Below are 20489 nucleotides of genomic sequence, written 5' to 3'. Positions count from 1 at the left end.
TTGCCACTTTAAATGGGCGGAGCCACAGTTGCCGCACGTCATGACGTCAGTGCGTTCGTTGCGCCACCGTGCATGCATGGTGTGGTCTTGCATAGTGCACACCTGCGCATCGCGTTCCTCCACGTCAACGTCCCCTCTTTTGGTGCGTACAAGCGTGGGAGGACTCGGAAAGCACGCAAAACGGCCGCCCTCCTCCGGGCCGCGGGCCGGAAGGTACTCGATCGTCTGGACCCGCTCCATCTTGTGGGGCCCCTGCCACGCCATTTCAGCCGCCTGGATGTGTGAGTACCGGCTGGTGGCATTCTCATGCAGGACGCAGGTCTCGATGGCTGTCGCTAGGGTGAGTTGCTTGATTTTAAGGAGCTGCTGGCGCAGGGTGTCCGACATGACCCCGAAAACTATCTGGTCGCGTATCATGGAGTCAGAGGTAGGCCCATAGCCGCAGGACTGCGCGAGAATGCGGAGGTGCATTAAATAAGACTGGAAAGGCTCGTCCTTACCCTGCAGGCGCTGCTGGAACAGGTACCTTTCGAAGCTTTCATTGACTCTAACGCTGAAGTGTTCATCAAATTTTAGGAGCACCGTCTTGTATTTGGTTTTGTCCTCGCCGTCCGCGAATGTAAGGGAGTTAAAGATGTGGATGGCTTGTTGCCCTGCCGTGGAGAAGAACGTCAATCTTCCTGGTGTCCGATGCATTCGCCCTGCCTGTGGCCTCTAGGAAGAGCTGGAAGCGCTGTTTAAAAAGCTTCCAATTCATCCCGGGATTGCCAGCGATGCGTAGCGGTGGCGGCGGGTTGATGTTCTCCATGCTGCAGGATGGCGGATTGCTGATAAGTTGCAGGTAGGTCTCACTGGGCTAGTATGCGTCCACTCCTGGAACCATGTCGTGTTGGGTGTTCTGGTCTACAAACAGGTCAACACGGCTGGAGATGGTGTAACTCTATTTTATTAACTCAACTGTAGTAACATACTGTAAGCTTGGGTACGTGCATTACCAACTTATCTGTGGACCCTGTCCTTTCACTATCTAGGTGAGGCACTCAGCACATGGTGAATGTCTGAGAGGCAGGCTGTGAGCTCTGTGCTCTGAGCTGGCTGCTGCTAGAATGAGCGGGAACTCTGGTGTCCCCTGTCTTTATAGTGCGTGTGCTCTCACTGGTGATTGGCTGCGATGTTGTGTATGCTGGTTGGTCCTACTGTATGTCCATCAGTGTGTCAGTGTGTGTGTGATTGCACCATGATATGCTGATGTATATCATGACAATAATCTCAACCTGGTAACTACTGACAACAGTCAAAGTTTATTTGGTTTTTCAAAACTATCGATGCTTTTCTTAAAATTGTTTAAATACTCTATCTGTATCATTTGAAGTACTGCGCACAGTTTTGGTCCCCTTATGTGGGGGAAGGACATAAATGCATTAGAGGTGGTTCAGAGAAGGCTCACTGGATTCATTCCAGTAATGATGGACTTTTCTTATGAAGAGAGATTGAGTAGTTTAGGCGTAAACCCCCTGGAGTTTAGAAGAATGATAGGAGATCCAATTAAGGTAATTAAAATGCTAAAGGCGGTTGACAGGGTAGACGTAGAGCGGACGTTTCCTCTTGTTGCACATTCGAGAACGAGAGGCATAGTTTCAGGCTAAGGAGTGTCAGATTTAAAACTGAAAGGAGGAGGAATTATTTCATTCAAAGGGTCGTGAATCTGTGAATTTCTGTAACCCAGAGTGCAGTAGACGCTGGAACACTAAACAAATTTGAGGAGATTGGTAGGTTTTTAATTAGTAGCGGGGTGAAGAGTTATGGGGAGGGGCAGGAAGGTGGAGATGAGATAGAGATTAAATCAGCCATGATCGTATTGAATGGCGAGCAGGCTCAAGGGGCTGAATTGCCTACTCCTAGTTCTTATGCATAAGTGTAGCTATTATACATACAAATAACTATAGTATATTTTCAACAGTTTGATACATTCAGCTACTTCCCAAGTATATTCTACCACCATTGAAGGGAAACTTTGCAGATCTATTGAGAAGGGCTAATCACTCTTTCAACGAGTTACTATGTTCCTGAATGCACTGCCTGAAAGGGTGGTGGAAGCAGATTCAATAATAACCATTAAAGGGGAACTGAATAAATAACTGAAGGGGAAACATTTGCAAGATTATGGAACAAGAGCATGGCAGTGAAACTAATTGACTAGCTCTTTCAAAGAGTCAGGACAGTCAGAAGAGGCTAAATAGTCTCTTTTTATTTACAATTTTATTAAACGCTCTAATGCAAGACTGGTAAAAATAGTAATGCAATTGTCAGGGAATGCAGACGTTGCTCTGTGTATCAGTCACAGTACCAGCAGCAAGGCTTGCATTCAGCTGAAAAACACCATCATTTCTCTTCCCATTTTTAAAAGTGCAGCAGCAGAATTTGGTCTTAGTTAACTTATTTCGAAGCTCTTTACATCTGAGGCCATAGACCACAGGACTAAGACACTGAGCTGCTGAGAAAATGACAGCATTGATCAGATACAACGTTGTCAGTTTAGGCCTTTTACCAAGTCCTATTGTGATCAAAACCGGAACAATAAAAAAGCTTAATTGCACACCATGAATAAAAATAGTCTTCTGTGCTTGAACATTTGAGGTGACAAAGTGTCCAGCCCTTTTTCCTTCTCTGTATATCAAACAGTAGCACAACACAATCAAGGTGAAACACAGGAGGATAAATGCAATTCCAATTTGTCTTGAAACAAAGCCACTCATTGGGTTAGGACAGCTATTGTCGTTTTCAATTATGTATGTCAAAGAGACATTCAGGCTTTGATATACTGTTGACCACAATGGATTCTGCACTGCTAACACCCACATTATTGCAGTTATTTTCTTATTTGTTGAATCAACAAGTGAAGTATATCGCAAAGGCCAACAGATAGCTATACAAGCGTTCAAGGACATTAGAGTTAAAGTTAGCATTATGCATTGTGCGAATGTTATTTGCAATGTGAACAGGATCCAGCAAAGAATCCTGGGTGAGTTGATACTGAAGAGTCGAAAACCATTTGTTAGGGTGCCCAGGGCAAAATATATAGAAGCGTAAATGAGATGTTGGCACAGGAGGAAGTATCTGGTCTCACGCTTTAACGCCAACTCTTGCTGCACTGTACTTATTATTACGTGACTGCACATACTAATGACAATAAAATCAGTCAGATAAATTGAAGTCTTCACCACATTTAAAATGTAATCAGAAGTCTCATTGGAGCTGTTCATGATTCTGTTTAATGTTCTTCTCTGACCGGACTAAACAAATTGTGCAAAGCTTTTTCTTCATCAGTTGTCATGGGCATCTTGTCATTTTGGTTTCTGCATTTCACAGTGCGTTGATGTCTGTAACTGCAATTCTATAAAGGTCAAAAAAGATAGAAAATAATCAGCTCAGCTTAAAAGAATCAAATTTGTCAACACAAATGATGAAACCGATGGAAACCCACGTTCCCTCTGAGTTGCGCAACTGCGCAGAAAAATGTCTTGCAGGAAGAAATAGGCCACACCCAAGCAATATTCCCTTTATAATGCGCATGTGCAGCCCCGTATCAAGTGTAGGGCACTGTAAAGCGCAATAAGTGGTTCATGCACAGCAAATAGAAGTTAGAAGGAAGATTTATTTTCAACACGTTTTAAGGCCACTTAAGAGTTGGTGTTTGAACTAATTTTACTGAAGAAGGTACGTGGACTAATACCACATCGGCCCAATGAATCTAATAAAGGAGGTTATAACATATTTTCCTGTATTACTGCAATAAGCTTGAGAAATCAAGAAAGGGAGATGGGGACAGGGCTACATTAGAAGGAGCGATAATGGAGCAGGGGATAAAAGATGCGATTGGGAGGATGCAGTCGGGGAAGGTGGCAAGGCTGGATGGGTTTCCGCTGGAATACTATAAAAAAATTCAAAGATAAGCTGGCACCCCTGATGGTGGGGCTGTTTGAGGAGGCGATAGGGAAGGGGGTGTTACCACAACTTTGGGGCAGGCATTGATTTCCCTGTTGCTTAAAAGAGATAAGGATCCGACAAAGTGTGGGTCGTACAGGGCCATATCACTTTTAAACGTGGACGCAAAGATATGGCGAAGGTACTGACAGGTAGGCTGGAGGAGTGCCTCCCGAAGGTGATAGGTGAAGATCAGAAGGCGTTTGTAAGAGGGAGGCAGCTCTTTTCGAACATTAGGAGGGTATTGAACGTGGTTTTGGCACCGGCGGAGGGGAAGGAAATAGAGGTGATTGCAGCATTGGACACCGAGAAAACGTTTGACCGGGTAGAATGGGGGTACTTGATGACAGTTTTGGAGCGGTTTGGGATTGGACCACGATTTGTGGACTGGGTAAAGCTACTGTGTAAGGCACGAGGGCGAGTGTCCGCACGTATAAAATCAGCTTGAATACTTTTCTCTCCACCGTGGGACTAGGCAGGGATGTCCTATGTCCCCCCTGCTGTTTGTACTCGCGATGGAGCCATTGGCTGTCACGTTAAGATGTTCGGAGGTATGGAAAGGGATAGTGCAGGGGGGGCGGGGGGGAGATAGAGCATAGGGTGTCCTTATATGCCGATGACTTGTTATGATACATGTCGGAACCAAATGTGTCAAGAAGGGGAATACTGGAGCTGCTTCGGGTGTTTGGATCTTTCTCAGGGTACAAATTAAATCTAGACAAGAGTGAATATTTTGTGGTGTCTCGGCCAGGGGTGGGGGCAGGGGTGGGGGGGCTGCCATTCTGTAGGGCAGGGACTCACTTTAGATACCTGGGGGTGCAGGTTGCTCGGGATTGGTGGGGGGGACTCCGTAGGTACAACATTTCTAGTTTGGTGGGGAGGTGAAAGCTGATCTGGCAAGGTGGGAAGGTCTCCCTCTGTCACTGGCGGGTCGGGTACAGGCGGTTAAAATGAATGTGTTGCTGCGATTTCTGTTTATTTTCCAATTTTCCTGCCAAAGGTATTTTTAGAGATATTAAAGGGATGATTACTTCATTCATATGGGGAGGGATGATGGCCATAATTAGAAAGGTGCTACTACAGAGAGGAAGGCAGGCAGGGGGTTTGGGTCTACCGAACCTGATGTATTATTACTGGGCGGCGAATGTGGAGAAGGTACGGAGCTGGGTCAGAGTGGTTGACTCCCAGTGGGTCAGAATGGAGGAGAGTTTGTGTAGGGGGTCGGGATTGAAGGCGCGAGCAACAGAGCCGCACCCAATGGCCCAGGGGAAATACTCAGGGAGTCTGGGAGCAATAGCTTTGTTGAGAATTTTGAGCCAGTTTCGCCAGCACTTCGGATTAGGGGCAGGGTCAAGGGAAATGCCAATTCGGGGGAACCATAGATTTGAGCCAGCGAAGTGGGATGGAAATTTTCGGACATGGGAGGAGAAAGGAATTAGGATACTAAAAGATTTGTTTCTTGGGGGTTGGTTTGCAGGATTGAAGGAGCTGGGAGCAAAGTATGGGCTGGAGCAGGGGGAAATATTTAGATACGTGCAGGTTCAAGACTTTGCCAGAAAGCAGCTATGGAGCTTCCCAGTAGAGCTGGCTTCCACATTGCTGGAGGAGGTACTGACGATAGGGGGACTGGAGAAGAGGGTAGTGTCAGCCGGTTACGGGGCTAGTTTGACAGAGGAGAAGGCACCGTTGGAAGGGATTAAGGCAAAGTGGGAGGAAGACGGTTGGAAACGGGTGCGGAGGCAGATGTTGTAGCCTTCGCCTCGTTGATCGCCCGAAGGCGGATCCTGTTGGGGTGTAGATCAACCTCGGCACCCTGTGCCCTGGACTGGCGGGGAGACCTGCTGGAATTCTTGACTCTTGAGAAGGTCAAATTTGAACTGAGGGGAAGGATGGGGGGGTTCGACAATTCATGGGCGTTATACATTTTGCACTTTTGAGAATCGGATAACATCGAACATGGGAGGCGGCATTGGGAGAGTTGGGGGGAGAGGGACTGTATGTGTTAATGGTGATTATGGGTGATTCCGGATTCCTTTTTGTCATTTGTTTATGTTACCATGCGGGTTAATGTTTGGGGGTTTGGTGGGAGGATGGGATTGTTATTAGTGATATGGGAATTGACATTACATTCGTTACTGATTACTGTTTATTGTTGGTGTAAATTTGGGAGAAAATGTGGAAGAGGAGGAGAATAAAAATATATTTTTAAAAATAACTCAAGAAAGGGTAGCAGGGAGCTATTTGTCTTTAGTCAGTTTCCTTGCTACTGATTTTATTGAACAGAAGTGGCTATCCATTGACCAGAAAGCACCCAATCTGGCTGTATCACAGCCTGGTATGGCAACTGCTCGGCACAAGACCGCAAGAAACTTCAGAGAGTCGTGAACACAGCCCAGTCCATCACACAAACCTGCCTCCCATCCATTGACTCCATTTACACCTCCCACTGCCTGGGGAAAGCGGGCAGCATAATCAAAGATCCCTCCCACCTGGCTTACTCACTCTTCCAACTTCTTCCATCGGGCAGGAGATACAAAAGTCTGAGAATACGCACAAACAGATTCAAAAACAGCTTTTTCCCCGTTGTTACCAGACTCCTAAACGTCCCTGTTATGAACTGATCTGATTAACACTACACCCCTGTATGCTTCACCCAATGCCGGTGTTTTTATAGTTACATTGTGTACCTTGTGTTGCCCTATTGTGTATTTTATTTTATTTTATTTTCATGTACTAAATGATCTGTTGAGCTGCTCACAGAAAAATACCTTTCACTGTACCTCGGTACACATGACAATGAACAAAATCCAATCCAAGCTATTGTCTAAAGTACCTCACATGCATTACATGAGAGAATGAGCTGGAAATTTTGCATTTTGCCAGCAACAGTGGCTAAAATAATGTGCTACAAATCTTGGTACAAACTTTTAGAGAAGACAACAAACACACCAGTTATCTAGGTGGTGAAGGGGAGGGAATGGTTCAATATTCAACATCCAAAACCATTAGTACAGCTAGAAGAAATAAGGCCTCCTGTTCCAACGTGAGCACAATTTAGCGAGTGCACACTCACATTGGTGGTGATATGCCATTGACTGTATAAGAATAAACTATACTTGTACTAGTGTAGCACGAATGAACAATATTGTTTAATACATCTCGTTTGCCAAGAAGCACATATGGGGTAAATGAGTCTATTTTTATATGCTTAAAAGATAGTGGGCGAGATTCTTCATTTGGGTGACTATTCTCCTGCCGGATGCGAATTGCAACTGAGTTGCGCTCCCAGAAAGCAATTCACCATCTATTCCCATGCATATTTATGCATGGCAAGGAGGGATCCCCAAGGGAATCCTGCTATTGGGCTACCACTTTGAGTGAGTGCCCGAAAGTGAGGTCCCGCGGCTGGCCACTCCCCTGCATCGCAATTCAACACCCCCCACCCCCTGGGCATCACAATTCAGACCCCCACACCCAGATGTTCTGGATCACCACACCTCCACCCATGTATGGGGGGGGTGTCCTGACCCCACCCCACAAAGACCCCTAAATAAGGAGCCCCCCTACAGAGACCCCCTAAATAAAGAGGCCCCCACAGAGATCACGTAAATCAAGCGACACCCCCACAGAGACCCCCTAAATAAGGAGACCCCCCCCACAGACCCCGCAGAAAAGAGAAACCTGTCAGGAAGCCCCCCAGAAAAGAAATCACTGTCTGGATGCTAGAGAGCAGTCCATACACAGGCAGTGAAAAATAATTACTGTTCTAACACTCACCTGGGCAACACACCTGCTGGCTCAAGCACAGGAAACGCCACATGTCAATTTCTGGAAAGAGAATCCAGTGACCTGTGTTTAGGCCCCTCAGATCCTTGAGCTGCAAGCCAGTTATTCATTTCCCCTCCTGGGTGTGATTTACAGCTTAAACACACACAGCTGTCAGTCACGCTTCATTCATCTTCTGTCACAGTTGAGGAACCCTGAAATGCTCCATCCACAATGGTGACAAACATGCACTTCAAAGAGAGTGCTGTCAATTTGTAGCTGAGCACTTTAAAATCACTCAGTTGTGAATGGGGGTGATTGGAATGCACTTAACTCTCTTTAAAGTAGTTGATGGTTATAAAGGTGGTTTGAGCACTTCCAGCCTATGGTCGGGGACTATGGCAACTTTACCTTTATTATCCTCATCACCCTCTTTGTTACCACCTCAAAAAGAATTCAGTCAAGTTAGTCAGGCGTAGACTTCCATTATTAGGTTCATGCTGACTGTCAATCACAGAATAATAGTGAAGAGGCCCTTCACCCCATTGAGTCTGCACCATTTACCAGCACTTGGCCCCTGGCCTTAATGATTAATCCATACCTTCCCAAATGATGATTGATACCATCCCTCAGAATTGTTTTTAATAATCTGCCACCAGCACGGTTAGGTTGACTGGTCTGTAATTATTTGGTCTATCTGTTCCTCCCTTTTGAAGCAATGATACAATTTAATAGTTCTCCAGTCCTCTGGCACTGTATAGTCAGAAAGGGTTGGAAAATGATGGTCAGATACTTCACTATTTTGTTCCCTATATCTCTTAACATTTATATCTTGCAATATGTCACACATCTCCCCTTTAACTACAATATTTCCGTTGTCACGATACAAAGGATTCATGAGGAACCATCCCTACATCTTCCACCTCTGCGCGCAAGTTAACTTTCTGCTCTCGTTCTCCTTATGTAATTATAAAATATCTTTAGGGTTTCCTTGATTTTACTTGTCAAAACCTTTTCATGCCCTCCCTTTGTTGTCCTGATTTCACCCTGCAGTTCCTACACTTCTCTAGGCTTTCTACAGTATTGAGCTCCCAGTATCTATGCCTTGTCCTACTATTTATGTTCTTTGACATCCAGGCAAGTCTAGATTTGGGAGATCCACCCTTTTTCCTGGTGGAAACATATTTGTTCTGAACCCACTCTCCTCCTTGAATCCCTCTCACCTCTATTTGGTAACTGTTTCCAGTCCACTTTTGCCAAATTACATCTCAGCTATGTAAAATTAGCCCTTCCCATTAAAAAAAACTCTTGTGCTATCTTTGTCCTTTTCTATAACTGTGCTAAATATGATCATGACAGCCAAAATGGCCTGCCACTGATATACCTTGCACTTGTTCAACTTAATTCCTTGAAACTACCCTATAACTGCCCTTCTCTTGATGGACATGCTACATCCTGGCCAAAGAAAGTTGTCTTGAATCCATTTTAAGGTGCATCCTCTATGCTTTTTTTAAATAAATATTTTTTATTCTCCTCCTTTTTCACATTTTCTCCCAAATTTACACCCACCAACAATAAAAAATAATCAGTAGCAAATATGTCAATCCCCACATCAATAACAACAATCCCATCCTCCCACCAAACCCCAAACATTAGCCCGCATGTTCACACAAACAAATGACAAAAAGGAATTAGGGATCACCCATAGTCGCCATTAACACACACAGCCCCCCTCCCCCCAACCCTCCCACCCACACGCCCCAACTAATGTTCGATGTTATCCAGTTCTTGAAAGTGCATAATTTCCATTTATGCACTTCATCCTTCCTCTCAGTTCAAACTTAACCTTCTCAAGAGTCAAGAATTCCAATAGGTCCCCCCGCCACGCCAGGGCACAGGGTGGAGAGGTTGCTCTCCAACCTATCAGGATCCGCCTTCGGGCGATCAACGAGGCGAAGGCTACAACATCTGCCTCTGCATCCGTTTCCAACCCTGGCTGGTCCGACACCCTGAATATGGTGGGGGGGGGGGATTCTCCGACATTGAGGCCAAGTGTTCGCACCGTCGTGAACGCTGTTGCATTTCACGACAGCGCAAACAAGGCCCGAACACAACCTATTCTGGCCCCCATAGGGGGCCAGCATGGCGCTGGAGCAGTTCATGCCGCTCCAGCGTCCTTACGCGGCGCCCCGCGCATGCGCAGTTGGGGCAGCCCAATCCTGCGCATGCGCAGTTGGGCCACGCCATCCTGCGCATGCGCGGGGAACGTCTTACGCACGCCGGCCCCTCACCAATATGGAGCCGGTGTTCTGGGCCGCGCGCGGAAGGAGGTAGGCCCAGGGGGGGAGAGGCCGGCTTGCCGATTGGTGGGCCCCGATCGCGGGCCAGACCCCATCAGAGGCCACCCCGGTGAAGGAGCCCCCCCCCCAAAACAGGCTGCCCCCGCAGAGTTCCCGGCGGCAGCGACCAGGGGTGGACGGCGCCGGTGGGAACCTTTCGTGTCGTAGCGGCTGCCCGGCCCATCCTAATCGCCGCTCGCCAGTTCTCCGAGCGGCCAGGTGCCAGAGCGGCCAGGTGCGAATCGCGCGCCGCTGGTTTCCGGGGAGGAATCGACCCCGCTGGTTTCCGGGGGGTGGGAGAATCATGTGCGGGGGTCGAGGCGGCGTGGTGTGATTCGCGCAGCGCCCCGGCGATTCTCCCACCCGGCGTGGGGGGGGGGAGAATAACGCCCAGGGGCCCAGGTCAAAGTTTCACATGCACCACTTTAGAAATTACCCGAAAAACCTCCTTCCAGTAATCCTCTAGCTTTGGACAGGACCAAAACATATGAACGTGATTAGCGCCCCCCCCCAAAAAAAAAATGTTCACACACATCTTCTACTCCTTCAAAGAATCGGCTCATCCTCGCCCTCGTGAGGTGTGCTCTGTATACCACCTTCAGCTGTATCAATCCCAACCTCGCGCACGAGGTGGAGGCATTCACTCTCTGGAGCACCTCACACCAGAACCCCTCCTCCATATCCTCTCCCAACTCTTCCTCCCACTTTGCTTTGATCCCTTCCAGTGATGCCTTCTCCTCTTCCAAAATAACTCCGTAAACTGCTGACACTACCCCCTTCTCCAGTCCCCCTATCGCCAACGCCTCCTCCTGCAATGTGGAGGCCGGCTCCACTGGGAAGCTCAGTATCTCCTTTCTGGCAAAATCTTGAACCTGCATGTATCTAAACATTTCCCCCTGCTCCAGCCCATACTTCGCTTCCAGCTCCTTCAATCCTGCAAACCGACCCCTAAGAAACAAATCTTTTAGCGTCTTCTCCCATTTCCGAAAATTTCCATCTCACCTCCCTGGCTCAAATCTATGGTTCCTCCGAATTGGCATTTCCCTTAATCCTGCCCCCAACTCGAAGTCTCTGTGCTTTTTAAACCAATTTTATTCTAGAGTAGTGTCATTGTGATGAAGCAAAACCCCGAATTATGGACAGACATATTGGACTTTCAGTAAGACAAGGGCAGCACGGTAGCAGAGTGGTTAGCAGAGTTGCTTCACAGCTCCAGGGTCCCAGGTTCGATTCCCGGCTTGGGTCATTGTCTGTGCGGAGTCTGCATGTTCTCCTCGTGTCTGCAGGGCTTTCCTCCGGGTGCTCCAGTTTCCTCCCACAGTCCAAAGATGTGCAGGTTAGGTGGATTGGCCATGCTAAATTGCCCTTAGTGTCCAAAAAGGTTAGGTGGGCTTACTGGGTTATGGGGGAGAAGTTGGAAGTGTGGGTTTCAATGGGGTGCTCTTTCAAAGGACCGGTGCAGACTCGATGTGCCGAATGGTCTTGTTCTGCACTGTAAATTCTATGATTCTATGATGGGTTTTACAAATGGGCAAATAAGCTAAAGAAGGCGGAGGATGTAAATTCTGAGAATGTAAAATTCAGTCGCTGTTTAAGAGGTTCCTATGTGGGTGATACTAAGAGAGAAACAATGGAATGTCACACCCTTTTTCCAAACAGATATTTTAAAGGAAGAAGCTATGCAAATTTGAACTGCCATCCCCAGTGGAGATAATGGAAGCTGATTACCATCTCAGTAGCAATTACATCCTGTACATTATGCCCCAGACCAGGTTTGTGAATTTTTGCCTTCCAAGAATGTGCAGGAGAGTGGGATAAAAAAAACAGCTGCAAAATTGGTCAGGGCTGACTAGTGCTGGTGGTTTCAGAGTGTGTAACACAGAAGGAAAGATAGCAGCAGTCACCTCTGCTCTGGTAGATAACAAATTTTAAGTCTTTCTCTCGCTCTGATTGTTGAAGCAAGCCAAGTCAACAAAATCGCAGCTGAAAAGGAAGCAGGTCAACTTCTCAGCTAAACCACAGGACCTGGAATCTCAAAACCAACTATTCAACAGCAGAACGCAGCACTACTGGAATCATGAATCTCAAAAAGCGGCAGCATTTCATAGAATCCCTACAGTGCAGAAGGAGGCCGTTCGGCCCATTGAGTCTGCACCGGCCCCCTGAAAGAGCACCCTACCTAGGCCCATCCCCTACAACCCTGTAACCCCACCTTACCTTTGGACACTAAGGGACAATTTAGCATGGCCAACCCACCTAACCTGCACATCTTTGGACTGTGGGAGGAAACCAGAGCACCCGGATGGAACCCACGAGACATTGGGAGAATGTGCAAACTCCACACAGTCACGCAAGGTCGGAATTGAACCCGGGTCCCTGGCGCTGTGAGGCAGCAGTGCTAACCACTGTGCCACTGTGCCATCTCCACCTCACCATCTCCTCCTCACGGACAAGACAAGAACTGATTCGTAGAATTCTTTAAAAACTTATTTCTAGACTGACTTCTCATTTCTAATCTGTGTAAATGTATGTGCATGTGCTTTATTATTTTCCTTGCGTTTAGTAACTAAGAAACTCACTCTGTGTCTCAAGGAAGCCTGTCAACTTCTCAGCTAAACCACAGGACCTGGAATCTCGAAACCAACTATTCAACAGCAGAACGCAGCACTACTGGAATCATGAATCTCAAAAAGCGGCTTCTTTGAAACCATAAATACATTGGAACTGGGGAAGGGATCCTTTTTGAAGTAACTTTGTTGTGACTAACCTAGGATGTTGAATAAATGGAGCCAGTTCAACCCGCCTCACCCAGGGCCATAACAATTTGGGTGTATCTCATTCAGAATTTAATAAGTTGGGGCTCATCATAGAATTTACAGTGCAGAAGGAGGCCACGCTGAGATAATTCCCACAAAGGGGATGGAGGATAACAAATTTGGGGATAATGCCTGGGGACCATTGGTTTAGTGTATTTATGCTTCTCAGTACTTTGCCCACATATTTACCCTCTGACTGCTTGGAAGTCTGTAGTACACTTCTTGAAGTGTGACTGCCTCATTTTTGATTTTCAGTTCAACTCCTATGGTTGATGATTCTTTTAGCATGTTATCCCTCCTTACAGTTGTGATTGTTTCTTTATCCAACATATTGTGACCCTCCCTCCATCTTTATCTCTCTCTTCAGCCCATATGAAAATCCTGTACCAATGTCTATTGAGCTGCCATTCCTGATCTTCTGTAAGCCATGTTTCAGTAATAGCTGTGATATCATACTTCCAAATGTCCACTTTTGCCTTATTCACAAGACTCCTTGCATTGAAGTATATACTATATCACTGAACAGCTAATTTTGTTTCTGCGCCATCCATACTCTCTTACTAATTTTCTGCTTTCCATTTCCAACTAGCTTAAACCTTCTCCAACAGTACCAGCAATCCTCCCTGCCACACTGTTGGCCCCTGCCTTGTTGAAATGCTGGCCCTATCTTCTCCAGAACCAATTCCAATGCAACAGGGATCTAAAGCCCTCCCTCCTGTACCATCGCTCTTGGTACACATTCAGAACTGATGAAAGGTCATTAACCTGAAACGCTAACTCCGTTTCTCTCCATAGATGCAGTCTGACCTGCTGAGTATTTACACCATTTTGTTTTTATTTCAGATCTGCAGCATCTGCTGTAGTTTGCTTTTGTAATTAAATCTTAACATCATTTTTGGTAAGTGTAGCTACTTGTATAATAAATAAAAGCATGGCAGAGCACTTCAGTCTTATTGAACACACATTTCATGCCATCGGTGAACTCCAGGATGCTTCTTGTGACTTGATAACCGCATGTGAATAGTGTCATCAGCTGGACAGGCTCAAGCTCCGGAATTTGGACTTTGGGCAGTTGACATCACTGTGTGCATCCATGAAGATGAGAGTAACATGGATAGTATGTCCCGGGACATGGTCACTCCTCACATAAGCAGTGATGGAATGGGGGACCATCCATTGGTGAACGTGGAGGATCTGGTAGGTAGTGGAGGATTCCCTGCGTATATCGCACTCTGTAACTGCTATTCAGTTCTGAATGCGGGTGAGGGTGGTAGCTCCTCTGGAGAGTACAGCCATAGCCAAGTGCATCTTATTGGTGGCTCAGCTGTGGAGGTGAGGGGAAGAGGATGGTAACAAAAGCCTTAGTAATGGGGGAATTCAATAGTTAGGGAAACAGATGTGATTCTAGGATGAAATGTTGCCTTCCTAGTGCCGGAAGCAAGAAATGATGTGGAGATGCCGGCGTTGAACTGGGGTGAGTACAGTAAGAAGTCTTACAACACCAGGTTAAAGTCCAACAGGTTTGTTTCAAATCACTAGCTTTCGGAGCAGTGCTCCTTCCTCAGGTGAATGAACACCTTTCATTCACCTGAGGAAGGAGCAGTGCTCCGAAAGCTAGTGATTCGAAACAAACCTGTTGGACTTTAACCTGGAGAAGCAAGAAAGACACTGAGCAGCTGCCGTACATTCTGAGGTGGGAGGGCAAACAACAGACATTCATATTAGTATTATTGACCTTGGTAGAAAGAGAGATGAGGTCCTGCAGGCAAATTTTAATTACTTAACCTAGTTTAAGTTATGGGTACCTAACATTATAGCAATGTTAAAGCTTGGTTAGATGTGGGGGGTTATTGTATTTGGGGGAAATCCAATGTATAATTTCTGCTTGTTGTGTTTTTGTTTCTTTTTCTTGTGGGGGGGGGGGGTTTGTTGAAAATTTGTTGAAAAATTTGAATAAATATATTTTCAAAAAAAAAGTTTGGTTAGATAGAGTAGGTTTAATATTAGCCCTCAATAACAGAAACAGGTTAAGGTTGATCTTCCATTATAAGTTAAATAAAATGAAGATAACTAGCCATAATTTTGCAATAAAGGTCTTTTGATTCATTGGATATGGGCACTGTTGGCTAGGCCAGTATTTATTGATCATCCCTAATTGCCCTTGAATGCCATTTAAAGAGTCAACCGGTGGATCTGGAGTCACATGTAGGCCAGACTAAAGGACATTAATGAACCAGATGGGTTTTAAAACAATCGGTAATGATTAAACTTCTAATTTCAGATTTTAATTGATTAAAACTTAATCATCTGCTATTGGTGGAGTTTGAACCAGGGTCCCCAGAGCATTACTCTGGATTATTAGTCCAGTGACAATAAAGTCAGTTCTGACAATAAAGGAGGGTTAAGGCTATCCCTAACAGTAAAACAATGTTAAACCCAGTCTTATATTATAGTATTTTATGTCTGATGCATGAGCTGAATTATTTTTTTAAATTGGCTGCTCATAAAACAGCTAGTTGATGGCGTTAAAGTACAATGTTAAATTTAACTAGAAAATTGCCACTAGAACCTAAGTAATTGCCATTTCATGGTTGCTAATCAATTAACATGTAAGATAGCATCTGCCATTTTGCTGTTTTAAGAATCTTTAACTGATTATCTCAATGGAACTGTTCGACTTGCCAATGATTATGTGTTAATAACCTGCCAACTTTATTAATGGCCTACATAATATTAGCTAGTTATCTTTGTCTTCATCCATTAGCATTTTCCTGTTTCTCCCCACGCCCTCTCGTTAGATACTTGAGGAGGGGAGGTGTGCAAGTTTCTTTCCATGCAACTAGCATTCTTTTTTTAAAATAAATTTAGAGTACCCAATTATTTTTTTCCAATTTAGGGACAATTTAGTGTGGTCAATCCACCTGCCCTGCACATCTTTGGGTTGTGGGGGTGAGACCCACGCAGACATGGGGAGAATGTGCAAACTCCACACGGACAGTGACCCGGGGCCAGGTCCTCAGCGCCATGAGGCAGCTGTGATAACCACTGCGTCACCGTGCCGCCCAGAACCAGCACTCTCACGGTGCAATGAACTACCACTCTAACCAAAAACAATATTGCTATGACCACTGTGAAGAGACAAAGGTTATTGGAAAACAGTAATTAATTTCTAGGTAGCTAATAGTCTACAGGATATTTGAAATGCAATAAAATAGTGTTTCCGTATCAATTCTCCACTAGCACTTTCCAAATAACAAGACAAATGTTTCCCTTTTATTAGTTCCCATTATTAACTATTTTAACATATAACCATAGTAACTAAATTAGAAAATTCCATTAGTCATATCACCAAGTATTATTTGTTCTCTTTTTTTGCCCAACCATGTGATTTACCTTACTTTTCCAGTTTCTTCCATGCGATCTTCAACACGTATGCTTATTCTCATGTTCTTCCTTGAAGTGGGCTTTTATGATAATTATTTATCAAAAATGAATTTTACTGGATTATTAGATGCTTGCAGCCCAAAGAGAGTGTGTGAATATTGTCCTACCACAAGCTGCCAAATGCTATTTCAGGCTGGTTTCACTGCTAAAGACTCGAGGAACCAATCAGAAGATTTAAGGGGTTGTATGCTGTGACTCTGAATGTTATATCCGCCTACTCCTCACCCTATGTTACACTGACCTTGAAAGCTACTCATTTAAATTCTTGCAAATAGCTGTAGATAAATGGTGAACATGTTTTATTAAGTTTAGATAGCAGTTCATATATATGTTAGATTATACAAAACACCCACAAAATATGTTTAAAACTATATCACTGTGCAATGTCCAAACGTGGATTTTCACAATTTTGCATTACAAGTACACCCCCAACTACAGCAACAGTTACCTGGTACAAGCACCTCCTTACACATTCCTTAGTCATACCAGATAAAGGAATGATAAATTCAGAGTCTTCTTTGATACAGTCACTTCTTTTGAATTAAAGTTTGCATAGCCGTGCAGAGTAGAACTCACCTTACCTCGAATTTTCCGGCACAATTTGTGTTGAGGCAGATTTAATGGCAGTGGGGAACTTTGACCAAATACAATGTTTGAAAAGCACCTTGCTGGGAATCTTCTGGCACTGTTCTGTCTGATGGTGAAGGCTCCACTGCTTACTTAGGCTTGAGGTTGAAATGCCAACTTGGGTACTGAGATCCCCATCAGAGGACCTGCACTTTGAAAGAAGATCCGGCCAGCTGGGGACAGTTGTCCTTATAGCCTATAGTTTAAAATTGGAGTCAGGCACATCAGCATGAAAGGGATTGAGGAAGTTTCACGTGCACCACTTTAACTTCCCAACCCCCTACGTTCTGGTTAGGAGCAATGGGGTGGGGCGGGGGGGGGGGGGGGGGGGGGGAGTTAAAACTGTTCTTAACAAAAACAAGTAGACCACAACAGTGATAGCTCATGTAAGCTTGTTGAGTAATATAAGAATGTTGAAATTTGGGTCACTCATGCTGTGCCTAGATCTGATTACCTCACTCTGAAGCTATCTTCATTACAGTTGTAGCTAAAACTCTCTTTTGCTTTCTCACAGTGCATTGGAATAATGACATTAAAAATGGGATAAAAGAAATTTGGGATTTTCCACATTTTTGCAATAAAAGGGGAAAGATGTTTCCAGACAGTTTCTACCACAAAAATAGGTCAATGTGAAACCACTATTCCTTTCCAAAGTGCAATGTGTGCTGACTCATGTTTGCAGATTCACATCGACAGCCACTGCTCCAGCTGTCAGTCTCTGCAGTAAATCAGACTGTTTGTAAATCCGACTGTGTGGGCTGAATTTTTCAGATGACAGGGGTTTGCCTCCTACACGATTCGACGGGGAACACATGCCCGCCGATTCCGACGGCCCCGGGGGCAATTTACACTCCAATGAGCATAGCTTTGCTGCAGATGGGGTTTCTGCCCTTCGATCAGAAATAAGTCCCATCTTAGAGAGCTGCCAGCCAATTTGATTGAACAGCGGTTCTCCAGCCCCTGCAGCGACAGCGCTGCAGTGAACACAACTGGAGATATTTGACTGAGCCTAAGTGCCAGAATCAGAGGACAAAATAAGTGCAAGGGGTCCTAGGGCAAGGAGGGTAGAGCAGACCAGGAAGTAGCAGGCAGGGGTGATTCGGTCATGGGGGAGAGGCTGGGGATGGGGGGCAGTCAGCAGGTCACTGGGCCTTCAGAGGAGGACATCCCAGAGAAAAGGGCGCCTTTGATGGAAGCGCCCCCCCACACTTCCCACATCCCACCCGATTCTTTGTGGCCTTCCCCCACAGAGATTCAATGTTCCCACCAGCCTAAAAAGGGGAACATAAAGGTAAATCCCAAAGTCTTTGATGGGCATGAAAATAGTAAAAGTGCGGTAAAAGGAGGAGTAGGGCCGATTAATAAAAAAAAGTTTTTATTCTCCTTTTTCACATTTTCACCAAAGTTTACCCCCAGCAGTAAACGGTAACGGATACAATGTCAAACCCCTTACTAACAACAACGATCCCATCCTCCCATCAACCCCCACACAACAGCCCGCATGGCAATATAAGCATCAAATAAAAAAAATGAATCAGGAATCGCCCATGGACATCATTAACATATATAGTCCACTCCCAACACCCCCCCTAATATTCAAGACCATCCAATCCCCAAATATGTACAATGAATGACACCCATGAATTGTAAACCCCCCACCCTCCCTCCCAGACTCCTCCCCTCCACTTCCTCTCGAAAACACCTCACCCAGTATCGGCCCCTTCCCCCAACTTTTCACCCCAGCTCGGCTCATCGAAAGCTGTTCTGCCAGGCTCTAATGGTCGCAGCCCCCCCCCCCCCCCTACCTCACTCCCTGTGGTGAATGAATTGCTGTAACAATTCACCATGTGCATATCTGTATTACGCTGTTGCCGATGTGGGCTCCACCTATGGACCATTGTAAGGTATTTCCTCAGAAACGAGATTGGAGACAATTGAAGGCTTTAATACGCTAGATGTTTCCCCCAACATGAAGCAATTAGTCATTAGTCGATCGGGGGCCCTGGTCGTCCTCTGCGATCGTCGTAGCTTTGGTGGTGATGGAGGTTCGGGCGTCTGTGACTCCGGGAGTGTGGTTTCGGCTTCTGTGGCAGCTTCATCACCCCGAGACGTGGCCGGTGGAAAGGCCGACTGACCTGGGAAGGGGGCGGCTGTGGGGTGCGCCGGTGGTCAGGGCCTAGACGGGGACGGTGGAAGAACCAATCCACCTGGGAAGGGGGCAGCTGTGGGGTGCGCCGGTGGGAGGGAAGGTGGGTCTGATGGCTGGGGGGGGGGGGGGGGGGGGATCCAGCGGGTGCCAGGTCCCGTAGGGAGACAGTATCCTGTCGGCCGTCGGGGTACGCCACATAGGCGTATTGAAGGTTAGCGTGGAGGAGATGGACTCTCTCGACCAATGGGTCTGATTTGTGCGCCCGCACATGTTTTCGGAGCAGGACGGGTCCGGGAGCTGCCAGCCAGGTCAGGAGCGAGGTCCCAGAGGAGGACATCCTGGCAAAGATAAGGAGACATTTGTGAGGTGTTTGGTTGGTCGTGGTACAGAGCAGTGACCGAATGGAGTGGAGGACATCTGGGAGGACTTCCTGCCAGCGGGAGACTGGGAGATTCCTGGACCGCAGGGGGAAGACCGTCCCATTCTCCCTCTCTACCTGTCCGTTTCCCCGGGCATTGTAACTGGTCGTCCTGCTCGAGGCAATGCCCTTGCTGAGCAGGAATTGACGCAGTTCATCGCTCATAAAGGAGGACCCCCTATCACTGTGAATGTAGGCGGGGAAACCGTACAGCATAAAGATACTATGGAGGGCTTTTATGACGGTGGTTGCGGTCATGTTGGGGCAGGAGATGGCGAATGGGAACCGGGAGTACTCGTCAATCACGTTCTGGAAGTACGTGTTGCAGTCGGTGGAGGGGAGGGGGCCTTTGAAATCCATACTGAGGCGTTCAAAGGGACGGGAAGCCTTTATCAGGTGCGCTTTCTCTGGCCTGTAGAAGTGCGGCTTGCACTCCATGCAGATTTGGCAATTCCTGGTGGCTGTCCTGACCTCCTCAATGGAGTTGGGCAGGTTGCGGGTCTTGATGAAGTGGAAAAATCGAGTGACCCCCGGGTGGCAGAGGTCCTCGTGGAGGGCTTGGAGGCGGTCCACTTGTGCGTTGGCACATGTGCCGCGGGATAGGGCATCAGGAGGCGCGTTTAGCTTCCCGGGACGATACAAGATCTCATAGTTGGAGGTGGAGAGTTCGATCCTCCACCGTAAGATCTTATCGTTTTTTATCTTGCCCCGCTGTGCATTATCGAACATGAAAGCAACCGACCGTTGGTCAGTGAGGAGAGTGAATCTCTTGCCGGCCAGGTAATGCCTCCAATGTTGCACTGCTTCTACTATGGCCTGAGCCTCCCTTTTGACTGAGGAATGGCGGATTCCGGAGGCGTGGAGGGTGCGTGAGAAGAAGGCCACAGGTCTGCCCGCTTGGTTAAGGGTGGCCGCCAGAGCTACGTCGGAGGCGTCGCTCTCGACCT

The 20489-nt window shown here is 46.5% G+C and overlaps 1 protein-coding gene across 3 annotated transcripts; it reads right to left on the bottom strand.

Annotated features, from left to right (window-relative positions):
- Window positions 1–244: 244 nt before the first annotated feature.
- On the bottom strand, window positions 245–17027 carry LOC140389642 (odorant receptor 131-2-like). 3 transcript variants are annotated; one of them, XM_072473954.1, is made up of 2 exons: window positions 16925–17027; window positions 245–3394 (listed from the first exon to the last, which is right to left on the bottom strand). In XM_072473954.1, exon 2 carries the CDS (start codon window positions 3261–3263, stop codon window positions 2307–2309), a length of 957 nt encoding a protein of 318 aa, XP_072330055.1. In that variant the 5' UTR covers window positions 3264–3394; window positions 16925–17027; the 3' UTR covers window positions 245–2306. The 3 variants fall into 3 exon arrangements, with proteins under 3 accessions (XP_072330055.1, XP_072330053.1, XP_072330054.1); XM_072473952.1 differs by lacking the exon at window positions 16925–17027 and adding an exon at window positions 16298–16468; XM_072473953.1 differs by lacking the exon at window positions 16925–17027 and adding an exon at window positions 16303–16468.
- Between the last annotated feature and the right edge of the window lie 3462 nt (window positions 17028–20489).

The sequence above is a fragment of the Scyliorhinus torazame genome, chromosome 14, assembly GCF_047496885.1.
Source record: "Scyliorhinus torazame isolate Kashiwa2021f chromosome 14, sScyTor2.1, whole genome shotgun sequence".
NCBI classification, from domain to species: domain Eukaryota; kingdom Metazoa; phylum Chordata; class Chondrichthyes; order Carcharhiniformes; family Scyliorhinidae; genus Scyliorhinus; species Scyliorhinus torazame.
The sequence above is the reverse complement of the archived record's forward strand: the minus strand, read 5'-3'. Positions and strand labels throughout refer to the sequence as shown.